This window comes from Zea mays, chromosome 1, assembly GCF_902167145.1.
Source record: "Zea mays cultivar B73 chromosome 1, Zm-B73-REFERENCE-NAM-5.0, whole genome shotgun sequence".
In the NCBI taxonomy this organism is placed as follows: Eukaryota; Viridiplantae; Streptophyta; class Magnoliopsida; order Poales; family Poaceae; genus Zea; species Zea mays.
In genome coordinates, this window is record NC_050096.1 from 21,402,196 (window position 1) to 21,416,203 (window position 14,008).

At 45.2% G+C, this 14,008-nt stretch overlaps 1 protein-coding gene, 1 long non-coding RNA gene and 1 other non-coding gene across 3 annotated transcripts; 2 read left to right on the forward strand and 1 right to left on the reverse strand.

Moving 5' to 3' along the window:
• Nucleotides 1-231: 231 nt before the first annotated feature.
• LOC100304284 (uncharacterized) lies at nt 232-1,895 on the reverse strand. Its single transcript, NM_001165726.1, has one exon. The coding sequence runs from the start codon at nt 1,887-1,889 to the stop codon at nt 330-332; it is 1,560 nt and encodes a 519-aa protein (NP_001159198.1). The 5' UTR covers nt 1,890-1,895; the 3' UTR covers nt 232-329.
• Nucleotides 1,896-2,312: 417 nt separating this feature from the next.
• LOC100194387 (uncharacterized) lies at nt 2,313-2,814 on the forward strand. Its single transcript, NR_147028.1, has 2 exons — nt 2,313-2,466; nt 2,572-2,814. It is a non-coding gene; the product is annotated as an uncharacterized lncRNA (long non-coding RNA).
• Nucleotides 2,815-4,612: 1,798 nt separating this feature from the next.
• On the forward strand, nt 4,613-4,719 carry LOC111590753 (small nucleolar RNA snoR103). Its single transcript, XR_004855790.1, has one exon. It is a non-coding gene; the product is annotated as a small nucleolar RNA snoR103 (small nucleolar RNA).
• Nucleotides 4,720-14,008: the final 9,289 nt, after the last annotated feature.

Below are 14,008 nucleotides of genomic sequence, written 5' to 3' on the forward strand. Positions count from 1 at the left end.
TATTATCTTAAATCATATGAAAGAGATAGTTATATGCTATATTTATGTTATAACGAAGTAAATAGAAGAGTGTGCTATAAGTTGTACATCAGAAAAATAACATGTAAATCTATAGAATCAATTTCCATCTCTCACCCCATGAATTTGAGTTAGGCTTATATGATAACTTTGGAAAGTGGTGGAATGTCACATTCTAAAAAAATAGCCTAATGCAATAGTAAGATTCCAATTCCTCAAAATGAAAGGAAATAAACGGGGCATAAGTGTTCATCTTGTCAACAAAATAGTTTAATGATGTATTCATGATCGCCATCATCCAAATGTATGCACTAAGCTGCTCTCAATATATCAGCGTCAGCTGCATCACCATTACTAGGCCTGCTTTCAACAGAGTGTTGGACTCTTTGGCAATCCACTGGTGGCAGTCGACCAAATTGTATCATCTTTTCAGTTAATCTGGCAATTGATTCTTCCTGTTTGGCAAGCTGCATAAGTATCTTTATCCTTCTAAATGCAACATTACTGGGCTTTTGCCCTAACTCAACCATCTGACAGAAGCACCTCTCAGCGTCCTCCAACTTCCCCTCGTCACACAGCAGGTCCAACAGCACATCTGATACCAGCGTTAATGATCCAAAGCTGCTGCTGACCATATCGCTCCATAGCTCAAGTGCCAGTGCCACCTTCCCATACCGGTGGCACAACCTGATAATGAACATGCAAGACTGTGTGTTTGGGTAACATCCTTCAGACCGCATACGCTCATATAACCGCCATGCGCTGCCAATGTCGAAAGCCCAGTAATAGCACCTGAAGAAAAGGTTATAAGTTGTGGGATTTGGCATCAGTCCCTTTGAGACCATTTGATCCATCAGTGCGAATGCATCTCCAAGCCTCTTCGCTATAACAAAATTCCTTATTGCTGCATTGTATGCAGGGACATCTGGGTAGCACCCTAGCTCATACATCTCCTTGAGCAAATCTTTTGCCTTGTCGGGTTGGCCAATCAACCCCAGTCCGCCAATCAAGCTTGTGTAAGTGATAATATCAGGGGAAATGTCTTTGTGCCGCATTTCGTCGAGCAGCTTGTAGGCCTTCTGCACGTCCCGGTTCTTGCAGTGGCAGTCGATCAAGCTGTTGTAGGTCACCAGGTCAGGCTCCACCCCGAGCTCCCGCATTTCGGTGACGAACGCCTCGGCGTCCTCGGCCGACTTCCAGCCAGAGAGGAGGATGTTGAAGGTGTGGCGGTTCACTCGGAACTCGTACTTGAGCGCGTGGAAGACGTTGCGCGCGTCGGACATGCTCTTCTCCTGGCAGAGCGTGCGGAGCAGCGCGTTGAAGAGTACGGCCGGGTCGACGGTGTGGAAAAGTCGCGCGAGGCAGCGGAAGGAGGCGACTGTCTCACGGACGGAGCAGACCTTGGCGACGCGGCCGAGGACGATCATGGCGGTGCGCGGGGTGAGGGCGTCCGGACATATGCGGCGCGTGTTCGCGACGAGGTTCCACATGTGCGGGAAGCGGCGGGCCCGGCCGAGCACGTAGAGCGCGGTGTCGATGGCGTAAGGCGACGGCGCGATGCCGCCACGGTCGGCGGCGAGGGAGAGGAGCGATAGCGCGCGGAGCGGGTCCCCGTGCGCGAAGCGGAAGCGGCGCATGACGGCGTCGAGGAGCGGGGACGAGAGCGAGACGGCGGACGCCGCGAGCGCGGACTCCATCGCGGACGGCGTGGCCGCGGACGTGACGATGCGGTACACCTCACCGACGTCGGCATCGGACGCGGTGCCGTCGTGGCTGCCGGGCGCAGCGGATCTGGCGGCTGGTGGCGGCGGCGGTTTGCGCGACTTGTTGGAGATGTACTGGAAGAGCCGGGGCGCGGGTTTCGGCGGCATTTTGCGCGACCACGAAGCGGGCGGCCGTTCGCGGTCCGGGTATTTGGTGTCGAGTGTCGAGGGACTCCCCACCTCCCGGTCGTCGCGCAGATCCACCGATCCCCCTCCCCCTCGGATCCTCCCCGCAAATCAGATCCCGCCGGGTGCTCGCCCTGCCCGCGTCCCCCGCTGCTTCCCTACCTCGTCGCCTCAAGCGGCTCAAGAAATCCTCCGCTCAAACCACCGCCACCGCTAGCACCACCGTCGCTACCACTACTAGCAGCAGGATCTTCGAAGTGGTGCCGTGGCGCTGCCCTGGGTACACGTTCCAGGAGTCGGGGCCGGTGGGCACGACGAACCTGAGCCGCACCGAGGTGCGCGCGCTCATGGCGGAGCTCGCCGCTGACTTCCTGGGAACGCCTCGACCAGGACGACGACTCGGTTCGCGGACGAAGCCAGCCGTAGTACTCCCTTCTCAGATATGCGCGCTCGTGGTGCAGGAGCGCTCCTGGCGCCCCGCCGCGACGGTGGCCGGGGCCCCCTCGCTGGCGTCCCGGTCGCGTCAACCACCTCAATCTCGCTGGCGTCCGCCTCCGCGGTACGTTCGTTCGTCCACCCTCCATTTGCAGATTCGTCTGCATCTGCTGTTTGCGGATCGTCGACTCATTGTTCTTGCCGTATGTGTTCGAACCGTTTCTTTCAGATGTCAAGAGGTGGATCTTGTTTCTGCAGTGAGTTGCTCATCTGGAGACAATCGAGCGTAGATTGTTGAAGGCACATCTCCAATATTCCTGCACAAAAAAACAATGCGCATCAACTAACAGAAGTGCAACACACTCTCATCTGAGTGTTCACATCTTTCTTTTTTTTTGGTTGATTCGTTTAAACCTCACTATGTACATACAAGGCAGAATCACAGTCCCTGCATCGTTGGCTTGCCAAGTTTTGCCCTCTTTTGCCACCTCCTAGGTCAACTATTGCTAATGCTTTCAGTCCAGATGGAAAAACACTTGCGTCCACAAGATCATTGTATACAAACTGAACTGAAAGACATTTATTTTGTTAGTGGTGAGGTGACCATACTGTGAAATTAATTGACTGTAATATAGGGAAATGTTTGAAGGTTTTGAGTGGACATCACAGTATACAAACTGAACTGAAAGACATCTATTTTGTTAGTTATCAGCCTCATCAAACTGATTGAAAGACACCAAACTGAACTGAAAGACAACAAACATGCCAGGTAACTGTATCGCGAAAGACAACAAACATCATACTTTTTTCGGCTCTGGTATGTTTTTGTAGCTCCCATTTTAGATTTTACCAAGTATTAAATGTACACTGCTTACTGTTTGATGACTAACATCATGCAGAGGTCTTAATTTTAAAAAATATCGCTGAACCTTGAAATACATATTCAAACCATTCCTTTTGCAGTGGTATGTTTCTGCAGCCTTTTTTGCTAGTTGGATTTAGTCCAGCATCTGACACTATTATAGTTTTCAATCCATGGATCGATGGGTTAAATGGTTATTTTAAGCTAAAGCTTGTTTTCCTTTACAAGAGGGATTTTTATCTAAAAGAATATCTTTGGAGTGGCTCTTTGACATTCTATGAAACTATCCTTTTTATTTGATACCACATGTCAGGCGTTATATTCAAATGTGCATAAACAAATATACTAATTGTTTTAGCTGACCTAGAGTTTATGTAGAAGACTATGATAGGCTGTATGTATGAGTTGTTTCTTGCTGTATATGGATTGGTAATGAATAGAGAAAATAGGTTTGCTTTGTAGTATTACAAAAATATATGTATCTAGGGCTGGAAACGAGCCGAGCCGAGCTCGCTCGGCTCGGTGCGGCTTGGTGCCTGAACGAGCTCGGCTCGGCTCGCCCATTCCACGAGCTGGCGAAAGTGGCTCGGCTCGGCTCGACCTTGGCTCGCGAGTTGGCTCGACTCGGCTCGCGAGCCATATTCTGGTATTTATCGTTGCATTATTTGCTAAATTAACATTATATAAATTTAAAATATAGAATCATCATTCAACATTATGAGTAATTTAAATTATAAAGTGTAATATATTCATCATCAGAGACTAAAAAATGAGCTATTATCCATAAAATTATCTAATATTCATTATTATTCCATAAATTGATCATTTTTGCAAGGCTCGCGAGCCGGCTCGGCTCGGCTCGCTGCAAAAAACGAGCTCGAAGAAGGGGCTCGGCTCGGCTCGTTCGAGGCTCACGAGCCGCTCCGAGCTCGAGCCGGCTCGCGAGCCTCGAGCTTATTTTCCAGCCCTATATGTATCCTTGAGACGAGTCCTTTCTGGAAGTGCTAAAATGAACTGGAGTGTGGAACTATGGATTAATTAACCTGTCAAACCTATTCTACAATTGTAGCCTGCAAATAGTAAATATGTACCTCTGTGTGTTCTGAAGTCTTAACTTAATCTCCTAATTCTTGGCAGGCTTCATGTGTTGTATCTTTCTATAAATATGGACAAAGAATAAGGTTGATGGAATTTAGTTGATTATTAAATGATTTGTAAGTGCTCAAAATGGGATGACATTCAGTAAGAACCTAGCAGGATACATTCCTTCATTCTTTATTTACAGCTTTAACTTGGAAATATGATGGTAGCCTTATTGCTGATACAGCTATATATTTACAGAAACATAATGTGATGGATAACATATTATATTTTATATGGATTATACAATGTCCTAATTCTTGGTAGGACGCATGAGTTGCGTCCTGCTGTAAATATGGACAAACAATGAAGTTGATGAAATTTAGGTGAGCGCTATGTGAGTCATAGGTGCTCATAAAGGATCATCACACATTTAGGGTTGCTATAAGCATGGTGCATCATCTATACTAATTAATTTGTTAGCGATCTTGTTCGGGTGCATAGCCAATGCTCTAATATTTTTTATTCACAAATTTTGATATCTAATCCTCGGTGATCTACATGAATTTCATTCAATCTAAATGTGAACTGCTAGTAGAAATATGATTCCCATGGCTTGCTGGTAGAACATAAAACTAGAGTGTACTGCTGGTATTGGTTGCTTTAGACTTTTTGCCTTTTTGTACTGTTGTGATGTTTGTGAATGGATGTTGAACACTGAGTTCATAGGGCTATGATTTTTTGGTTTGCAGCTCCAACAGCTGTAATACCGCTGTTGTATGTTCATGTGAGAATCGTGAATTCGAAGCACTTCAAGACACTGACAAATTTGATAGAAGAGAAAAGGAGTTGCTATCACTGATCGTGGTGCCATGGGAGTCCATCCTCATGGATGAGGCAGAATGGCTGAACTCCATTTTTAGATTTTGCATATGCACCAATTTCTGTGGCACACCACATTCAATATCAACTTCTTATGATATCCAACTTTTGTTCTTCACTATTTTGTAATTATTCAGTAAATTGTTTGTTTCATCTTTCAAAGAACGTGTTTATTAACATCCGGATCCCATTTTATTAATAAACAATTGGCTCCCATCTGCTGCTTTCTGTCGTCACTTCTATTTTGAATTGACAGTGCTAAATCCTATTATTTTAGATGAGCCTGATAACTGATAATTATACTAAAGAATAAGTGAGGTTGCATTCATAATTGATTTGATGTTTACATGTAAACAGGTGTGGTGTCCACCAATATCTTGTTTATATTCATTTTGTGCATCCGCAATTTCTCATTAAATAACTCACAACTGGAATTCTTTCTTACAAATTTGATATGTGTATTCACTTCATTTTGATTAAAACTATTGCCTATGAGATTTGTCGTAACTTTACCATGAGCACCGTATTATATGATTTATGTCACGCCCCGTTTGGATCATTGGAATTGAATTCCATTCTAATAATAGTAATTTAGGCATATATTAATTAAGATTCTGCGACAATCTCTGTTTTCAGATGGCAGCTAGGCAGCGTCGCGGGCATAACGAGCAGGTTCCCCCGCCACCTCCTCCAGCTCCCACAGTGCAGGAGCTGATGGCCCAGCAGAATGAGATTCTGCGACAGCTCTTGCAGCGCCAGCCCCACCCTTAGCAGCATGGTGGAGGCCAGCATCAGCGACCTCCGGCAGCGGCAACCTACCAGGAGATCCTGAGCACATAGCCACCCTTGTTCACCAAGGCAGAGGATCCGTTGGACGCCGACGTGTGGCTCCGCGTCGTTGAGTCCAAGTTTCCCCTCCTCACGGGAGACTGCCCTGATGAAGCCAAGGCTCGCCTCGCCGCGCAGCAGCTTCGCGGCTCTGCTCGGACTTGGTGGGACCACTTCCGTGCTATGCTCCCCGCTGATCGTGAAGTGTCTTGGGAGGAATTCAAGACTGCTTTCAGAGGGCACCACATCCCAGCTGGCATTCTTGATCGCAAGCTGAATGAGTTTTTGGCACTTAATCAAGGAACCCGCACGGTACTGCAGTATGCGCAGGCCTTCAACGACCTATGCCAGTATGCAGGTTATCATGCTGATTCTGATGAGAAGAAGAGAGACCGCTTTCGCAGGGGTCTTAGCACCAAGCTGCGGGAACAACTCAACACTGTCTGGGCTGATAGCTTCAATGAGTTGGTCAACCTGGCTATCTCCCAGGAGGATTGCATTGTAGCTCACCGGGCAGAGAAGAAGAGAAAGGCACCAATGGCAGCACCATCCGCTCAGGCCCAGAGGTTCAGGATTGTTTCTCACAATCAGAGCAGGGGTTTTCAGCAGCAGGCAGGCAGATGGGTGATCAGGCCATCTCAGCAGCAGCAGCAGCTGGCACCCAACCGCTTTCCAGCTCCCGCTCCAAGGAACAATCAGCCTCCGCAGCCGCAGCAGTTCCGCCAGGGCAATGGGAACAAATGTTTCACTTGTGGCAATGTGGGCCACTATGCCAAGAATTGTCCCAGGAACCAGCAAAGGCAGATGTCAGTACCAAGTCAAGACAAGGGAAGAAAGCAGAAGGTACAAGTCAGGCAAGGGAAGCTCAACTTCACTACTCTGGAGGAAGTACTTGAGGGAGCTCCTATCATGACCGGTATCTTTTCAGTTCATAATCAACCTGCTTTAATTCTGTTTGATTCTGGTGCATCTCATAGTTTCATTAGCCAAAAGTTCAGTGCTAAATGTGAACTGACATTTTCTCACTCAAAAGGGTCATTTATGATAGTCACACCTGGGGGTAAAATTTCAACTAATCAATTAAACCAAAGTGTGCCTATTCAACTGGGAAGCCACATTGTCAAAACCACCCTTCTTGTTTTGGGTTTGGAAAATGTGGACATTATTCTGGGAGCTAATTGGATGACCTGCACCAAGTTGTGCTTGATGTATCCAGCCATACCGTGGAAATCAATTCTCCGTTCTGTGGGAACTTCACCTTAATTCTGCCCAATCAGGGTTCTACTCCGTCATGTGCTTTCTCTATGACGGAGTTACCTCTGAAGAAGATCCCAGTGGTCTGTGAGTATGCAGATGTCTTTCCTGATGAATTGCCAGGAATGCCACCCGACCGGGATATTGAATTTGCCATCGAGTTGCAACCGGGAACGACACCAATTTCCAAGAGGCCCTACCGAATGCCACCCGCTGAGTTGGCAGAATTGAAGAAACAATTGCAGGAGTTGCTGGATAAGGGATTTATTCGCCCAAGTACTTCGCCTTGGGGATGTCCAGCACTGTTTGTAAAGAAGAAGGATGAAAGCTTGAGGCTGTTTATAGATTACCGTCCTCTTAATGCGGTAACTATCAAGAACAAGTATCCTTTGCCTCGTATTGATGTCCTTTTTGACCAGTTGGTCGGGGCCAAGGTGTTTTCCAAAATAGACCTTCGATCCGGCTACCATCAGATCAAGATACGAGCAAGCGATATTCCGAAGACGGCATTCTCAACCAAATATGGGTTATATGAATTCTTGGTGATGTCCTTCGGGCTGACTAATGCACCAGCATATTTCATGTATCTGATGAATTCTGTTTTCATGCCTGAATTGGACAAATTTGTAGTGGTGTTCATCGATGATATCTTGGTGTACTCTAAGAACGAAGAAGAACATGCCGGGCATTTGCATGTAGTACTTCAACGTCTGCGAGAGCACCACCTTTATGCCAAGTTGTCAAAGTGTGATTTTTGGCTAAAGGAAATCAAATTCTTGGGTCACACTATCTCTCAGGCAGGAATAACTGTTGATCCTGATAAGGTGCAAGAGGTGATGAACTGGAAGCCACCAACGACTGTCCGTCAGATTCGGAGTTTTCTGGGATTAGCTGGTTATTACCGAAGATTTATTTCGGATTTCTCTTGAATTGCGAAGCCTATAACTGAGCTGCTGAAGAAAGAAGCCAAGTTTGTTTGGAGTCAGAAGTGTGAAGATGCCTTCCATGCATTAAGGAAGCATCTGACCACAGCACCAGTATTAGCGCAACCCGACAACAGCAAGCCTTTTGATGTGTATTGTGATGCCTTTGGCACTGGACTAGGTTGTGTCTTAATGCAAGACAACCGAGTCATTGCTTATGCCTCAAGAGCACTCAGGCCTCATGAGCAAAATTATCCCACTCATGACCTCGAGTTGGCAGCAGTGGTTCATGCATTAAAAATGTGGAGGCACTATTTAATGGGAACCCACTGCAACATCTTCACTGATCATAAGAGCCTTAAGTACATCTTTACTCAGGCTGATCTCAACATGAGGCAGAGAAGATGACTAGAGCTGATCAAGGATTATGACCTGGAGGTACATTATCACCCAGGGAAAGCCAATGTGGTAGCAGATGCCTTGAGTCGGAAGTTGCAATGCAATTGTATCCTGATGGATTCTCGCATCAACACTTTGTGTGATGAGTTGAGCAAGATGCAAATTGAAGTGATTCCTTCTGGTGCTTTGTCTCACATTTCTGTCGAGCCAGCTTTGCAAGACCAGTTCATCATGGCCCAGCTCAGTGACAAGGGAGTGAAGATTATCAAGGAGAATCTCCATCAGAAGGTTGAGAAGTATAAATGTTTCCGCCAAGATGAAAAGGGTGTATTATGGTTCAAAAGCAGATTGGTGATTCCTAAAAACAAGGACCTCAAGAAGAAAATCTTGGACGAGGCTCATCTCTCCAATTTCTCTATGCATCCGGGAAGCACCAAAATGTACCATGATCTGAAGCCTTTGTATTGGTGGACCAGAATAAAGAGGGAGATAGGCCAGTATGTATCGGAATGTGACACCTGTCAGAGGATAAAGGCAAGCCACTTGAAATCAGCTGGAGCTTTGCAACCCCTATCTATACCTTCGTGGAAATGGGATGACATCAGCATGGATTTCATCGTGGGTCTGCCCAGCACCTCTCGTCATCATGATTCGATTTGGGTTATTGTGGATTGACTGACGAAAGTGGCACATTTTCTCCCTGTGCACACCACTGATAAGGCTCAAAAGTATGCAGAGTTGTACATTGACCGGATCGTGTGTTTGCACGGATTACCTCGAACCATTGTTTCTGACCGAGGAGCCCAATTTGTTGCTAGATTTTGGGAACAGTTGCAGGAGTCTTTGGGAACCAAGCTAATCAGAAGTTCAGCTTACCACCCACAGACTGATGGTCAGACGGAAAGGGTAAACCAAATTCTGGAGGATATGTTGAGAGCTTGTGCAATCGATTGTGGCAAGAACTGGGATAAGCACCTCTCCTTGGCAGAGTTTGCTTATAACAACAGTTATCAATCCAGCCTAAGGATGGCACCTTTCGAAGCTCTCTATGGAAGAAGGTGCAGGACACCACTCAATTGGTCTCAGCCTGGAGAAAGAGAAGTTTTCGGACCTGACTTAGTGACTGAAGCCGAAAGGAAGGTCAAACTAATCAGGAAAAATCTAGAAGCTGCTCAGGCCAGGCAGAAGAGTTACCATGATAAAAGAAGGAAACCTCTCCAGTTCACGATGGGAGATTTCGTGTATCTCAAGGTATCACCCACCAAGGGAGTGCAGAGGTTTGGAATCAAAGGCAAGCTAGCCCCTCGTTACATTGGACCTTATGAGATCATAGAAGCCTGTGGACCCGTGGCATATAAGTTGAAGTTACCTTCAAAAATGTCTGCCATTCACAGCATGTTCCATGTATCTCAGCTGAAGAAGTGTGTTCGATTGCCGACCGAGATCATAGCAGAGCCAGAATTGGAGATAGAGCCAGATCTATCGTACCAAGAGTACCCTTCCAAGATTCTGGATTGCAAAGAAAGATCAACTCGGGCTAAATCGATCAAAATGTACAAGGTCCAGTGGAGTAATCACTCAGAGGAAGAAGCTACTTGGGAGACTGAGGAATTCTTGAGATCCAACTTTCCCGATTGCCTACCTAAGGAAACTGGTACGTAATCACACCCAACCCCTCCTCCTGCCCTTCGAATCTAAAATTCAGAAATATGATCTTAAATCAGAATGAAGTAATCATGGAGCAAAATTTAAAAAGGACTTCCTTCTGAAGTTGCAAAGAGAATGACATTCGAAGAGCAGTTTGCCCTAATAATAACAATAAGCACCCACTTCCTATAAGTCTCACCCTTCGCTTTACCCCGGGAGGACTCTGACCCGAATCTCAGGACGAGATTCCTTTAAGGGGGGAAGGCTGTGACACCCCAGTGTCACCTAGGGTTTCTCTCAAGTGCTAACCCAAGAACCATCATCTTATGTGAACCAAAATTAAGCATGAGCATCAAATTGACTTAAGAATAAAGGATCCACTAAGCTTATACTTAAAAGTATCATGTTCATAACAAATGGGTTTTTCAAAAAGGCAAAATGTGCAACCTCAATAAAAACCCTAATTGAGCCCTATAACAAAATTCAAGAGAAAGGGCAAAAGAGTATGAAGAATATAGAATCATGGCTTGGGCCAATTATAAACATTAAAGTATACTAAATAAGAAACAACAAAGATTATGGAAGCTTGGCTAAAACAATTTAAATAAAACCCTAAACAAGCCTCTCAAGTGGGAATTCATTAGGAAATTCTGAAATTCAGAATTCTGAAATTCAGACCTTGAGCCAAAGATCAAGCGTGTTCACCTTGATCCCTAACTCAAATCCTAATGGCCCCATTGACAAAAACGTGCATAACTAACCTCTCTGTCTTGTGCCAGAAGATGGCATTGGGAAGCGTGCCTTGGACACGTCAAACCAAAGATCTTCTCCCTATGTGCGGCAGTGAGACAAACCAGATTTCTCCCCTCTCTATCTCTTAATCCAGTCAGCAAAACCTGCTAGCCTCCACACACAAACGACAAAGGAACCTGAGAGGAAGAGATCTCTCAACGGGATCATGGCCATAATATCAAAGATTTGGGGGCCAATCCGCGCTTGAACTTGACCTCTCTCTGCGCTGCCTCGTGCTCGACGCTGTGCGAGACGCCACAGCGCGCACTGACGTTCGCCGCGCACGCCCCGAGAGTTTGTCAGAGCCCCACCCTCGGCCGTGCTCGCCCGCGCCTATAAAGCCTCCTCGAGCGCGCCTCACTTCGCCCCGTGCTCACCATCGCCGGCCAGACACCCCTCCTTAGCTTCGGCGAGCTCCTTTCTGCCCGCCATTGCCGCCAGAGCTTCGGCCACCGTGGCCAGCCCACTCCAGTCACCCCCAAGTCGCGCCAGCGCTTCGGTCAGCTCCGCCATTGGCCCGTGAAGCTTTCCAAGCCCTCGGACCTGGCAGAACCTCACCGGAAGGCGAAGATCGACCTCACCGGACTTCGGCCGCCCGCCTGCGCGCGTAGACTGGGCACTCCGGTGAGCCATTCTTCAATTCCTCGCGCACACACCTTCCTTGATCCCTGGTGAAGCTGTCTGACCCGTTTGATCGATCAATTGTGCCCTGGATAGGTCGGACTCCTCGCCGCCAATGAGCTCCCCCGCCTGCGCACGCGGACCGGCCAACTCCGACCATCCCCGACGGCGACCCGCACATCGCCGTGACCCTCAGGACCTCCCCTACACCCTCGGCCACCTCACCGGAGCAATCTCGCCGCCAGTAAGCCCCTCCGCCCTTTCTTCCGCCGCGGGTACTGTTTAATTTGGGGGAAGGACCTCGGGTTAGGATTAGAAGAATCCAGGGGGTTTTCTGAGATGTCAGTGACTCAATTGAATAGTAGCCCAGGGACTAGTCTGTAAGGAAAACTTAAAACACCCGCCAGGGACCCCGTTGCAAAGTAGTTTTCCATTTAATCATTTATGTTTAATATTTTTAATAAACAGAGAACTTAGAAAATTCATAACTTGATGAATACTTAACCAAAAGTTGACAAACCAATTTTGCTAATTCTAAATATTATGAACTATCAATTAAAAATATTGAACCCTATGCTTTCTGTTCTAATTTTTAGAGTTTAAAATTAAATACAGAAACTGGCCAAACCTTGTTTAATTAAGGAAAATTAGTTATGCTTCTGTGCTGAACCTAAGAAAATTTGTAGATGTTCAAACCCCATTTAAACACTGTTTAAAAATAGTGAGAACCCTAGTATTGAAAAATTTAGTGTAGATATCCATTAAAAGCCATTTCTGCCCAAATCTTAGGAAAATCAGAAAAGCCTTAAAAATTAATGACGAGTGGATGAAATTATTTTTCCTAGTTTGCCTAAGTAACAAAGAACCTAGGAAAAATAAAGGAACCTCTAGTCCAGATCAGATTCAAAGTGAAATGTTTTATTTAGCATTATTCTAACTAGAAATCAATTATTAGAATTACAAAACAGACCCAAAATTGATAATAAAAATCCAGTGGACTTGTAACCACCAAAACCCCACTGCGAAAATAATAAACAGCCCAGCCCATCATTTTAAGTAGGGTAAATAAATAGAACATGATAATGAGTCATATTCCAAATAAATCATGAATAACCCATAATAATGCAATAATGGGCAAATAAAAATTTTGCTAGATCAATGATGAGATAGGCCGCCAGAGAAAAATACAAACCCATTGGAAAGATGCAAAGTAATACCTATTACCAATATTTTGTAAGAAAAGCCATTTAATCCAATTAATGCATACCACCCCTTCCCTTAAGCAAAAAGATGCCAAACTTCAGAATGATTGCTCTTGAGCAAAGAAGAAGCTAAAAAAAACCAGAAATATGTTGTTTGATATTTTTCAAATATAGTGGTAGTAGAAAGCACCCCTTTGGCTAGAAACTTTAGAAAATCCTAGAAAAATAACTAATAAGTATTAATGGCTAGAAATTTGTACCAAGTCATGTTATATCATCTAAATACCAGCAAAAATAAGTCTTAGAGAATTACCCACTATTAAATGATAGTTGTAGTTCAAATCACCCCTTCTGCCCTAAAATTTGGTAATTTTGTCCAGAGAAAACTATTCACTTTTTGAACCCCAAATTTTGAGACAGTGGATTATACACCAGTAATAAGCCACTGTAATTTTTGCAGGATTTGTGGAAATTTATTAAGGTGACTTGTAGTTCAAACCCACTCCAAAAACTTAAAGAGAATAAAGAAAAAGAAAGGAGAAATAAACATCACTCCAATAAGTACAACTTGAATTCTTGACAATTCTCACTAAAGACCTTAAAAGAATTCAGTGGAACCCAAAAAATAAACCTACCACTTAACTTAGCTAAGTTTGATCCAATTTACCCAGTATACCACCAAAAATCTCGTATAAGCAAGATTTAGCTCTATCTAACTCAAGTAGATCATACACCATCAAAAGTTTAAATTACTAAAGCACATATCATATCATGCATATATCTTACGCATTGCATTCATTAGATTGTAATCTCGCCGACGGAGAGTACGTGCTCATCCCCGAGCAAGGAACTGTCCAAGAGGAAGATCAGGAGCAAGCTCCCGAGGCTGCTATCGAGGATCTTCCCGCAGCCCCAACAATTGAAGGCAAGCCCCGGTTTATATGCATAACCGTATTATTATATGCTACTTTACTACACTTAATGCTTGTAGGATTGTAATATGCACTTAAGTGTAGGAGTTGCTTGAAACCTCTAGTTGCATGAACTTAGGATTCCTTTTTTGAGATGAATACTAGTATGCTAGGTCGAGTAGCTGCTTGCTAATCAGGATCTCGATAGAAGTCGAGTGATTTTTCTAGCACTCGCGCGAGGTCAGGAATTGATTGTATTCATCTT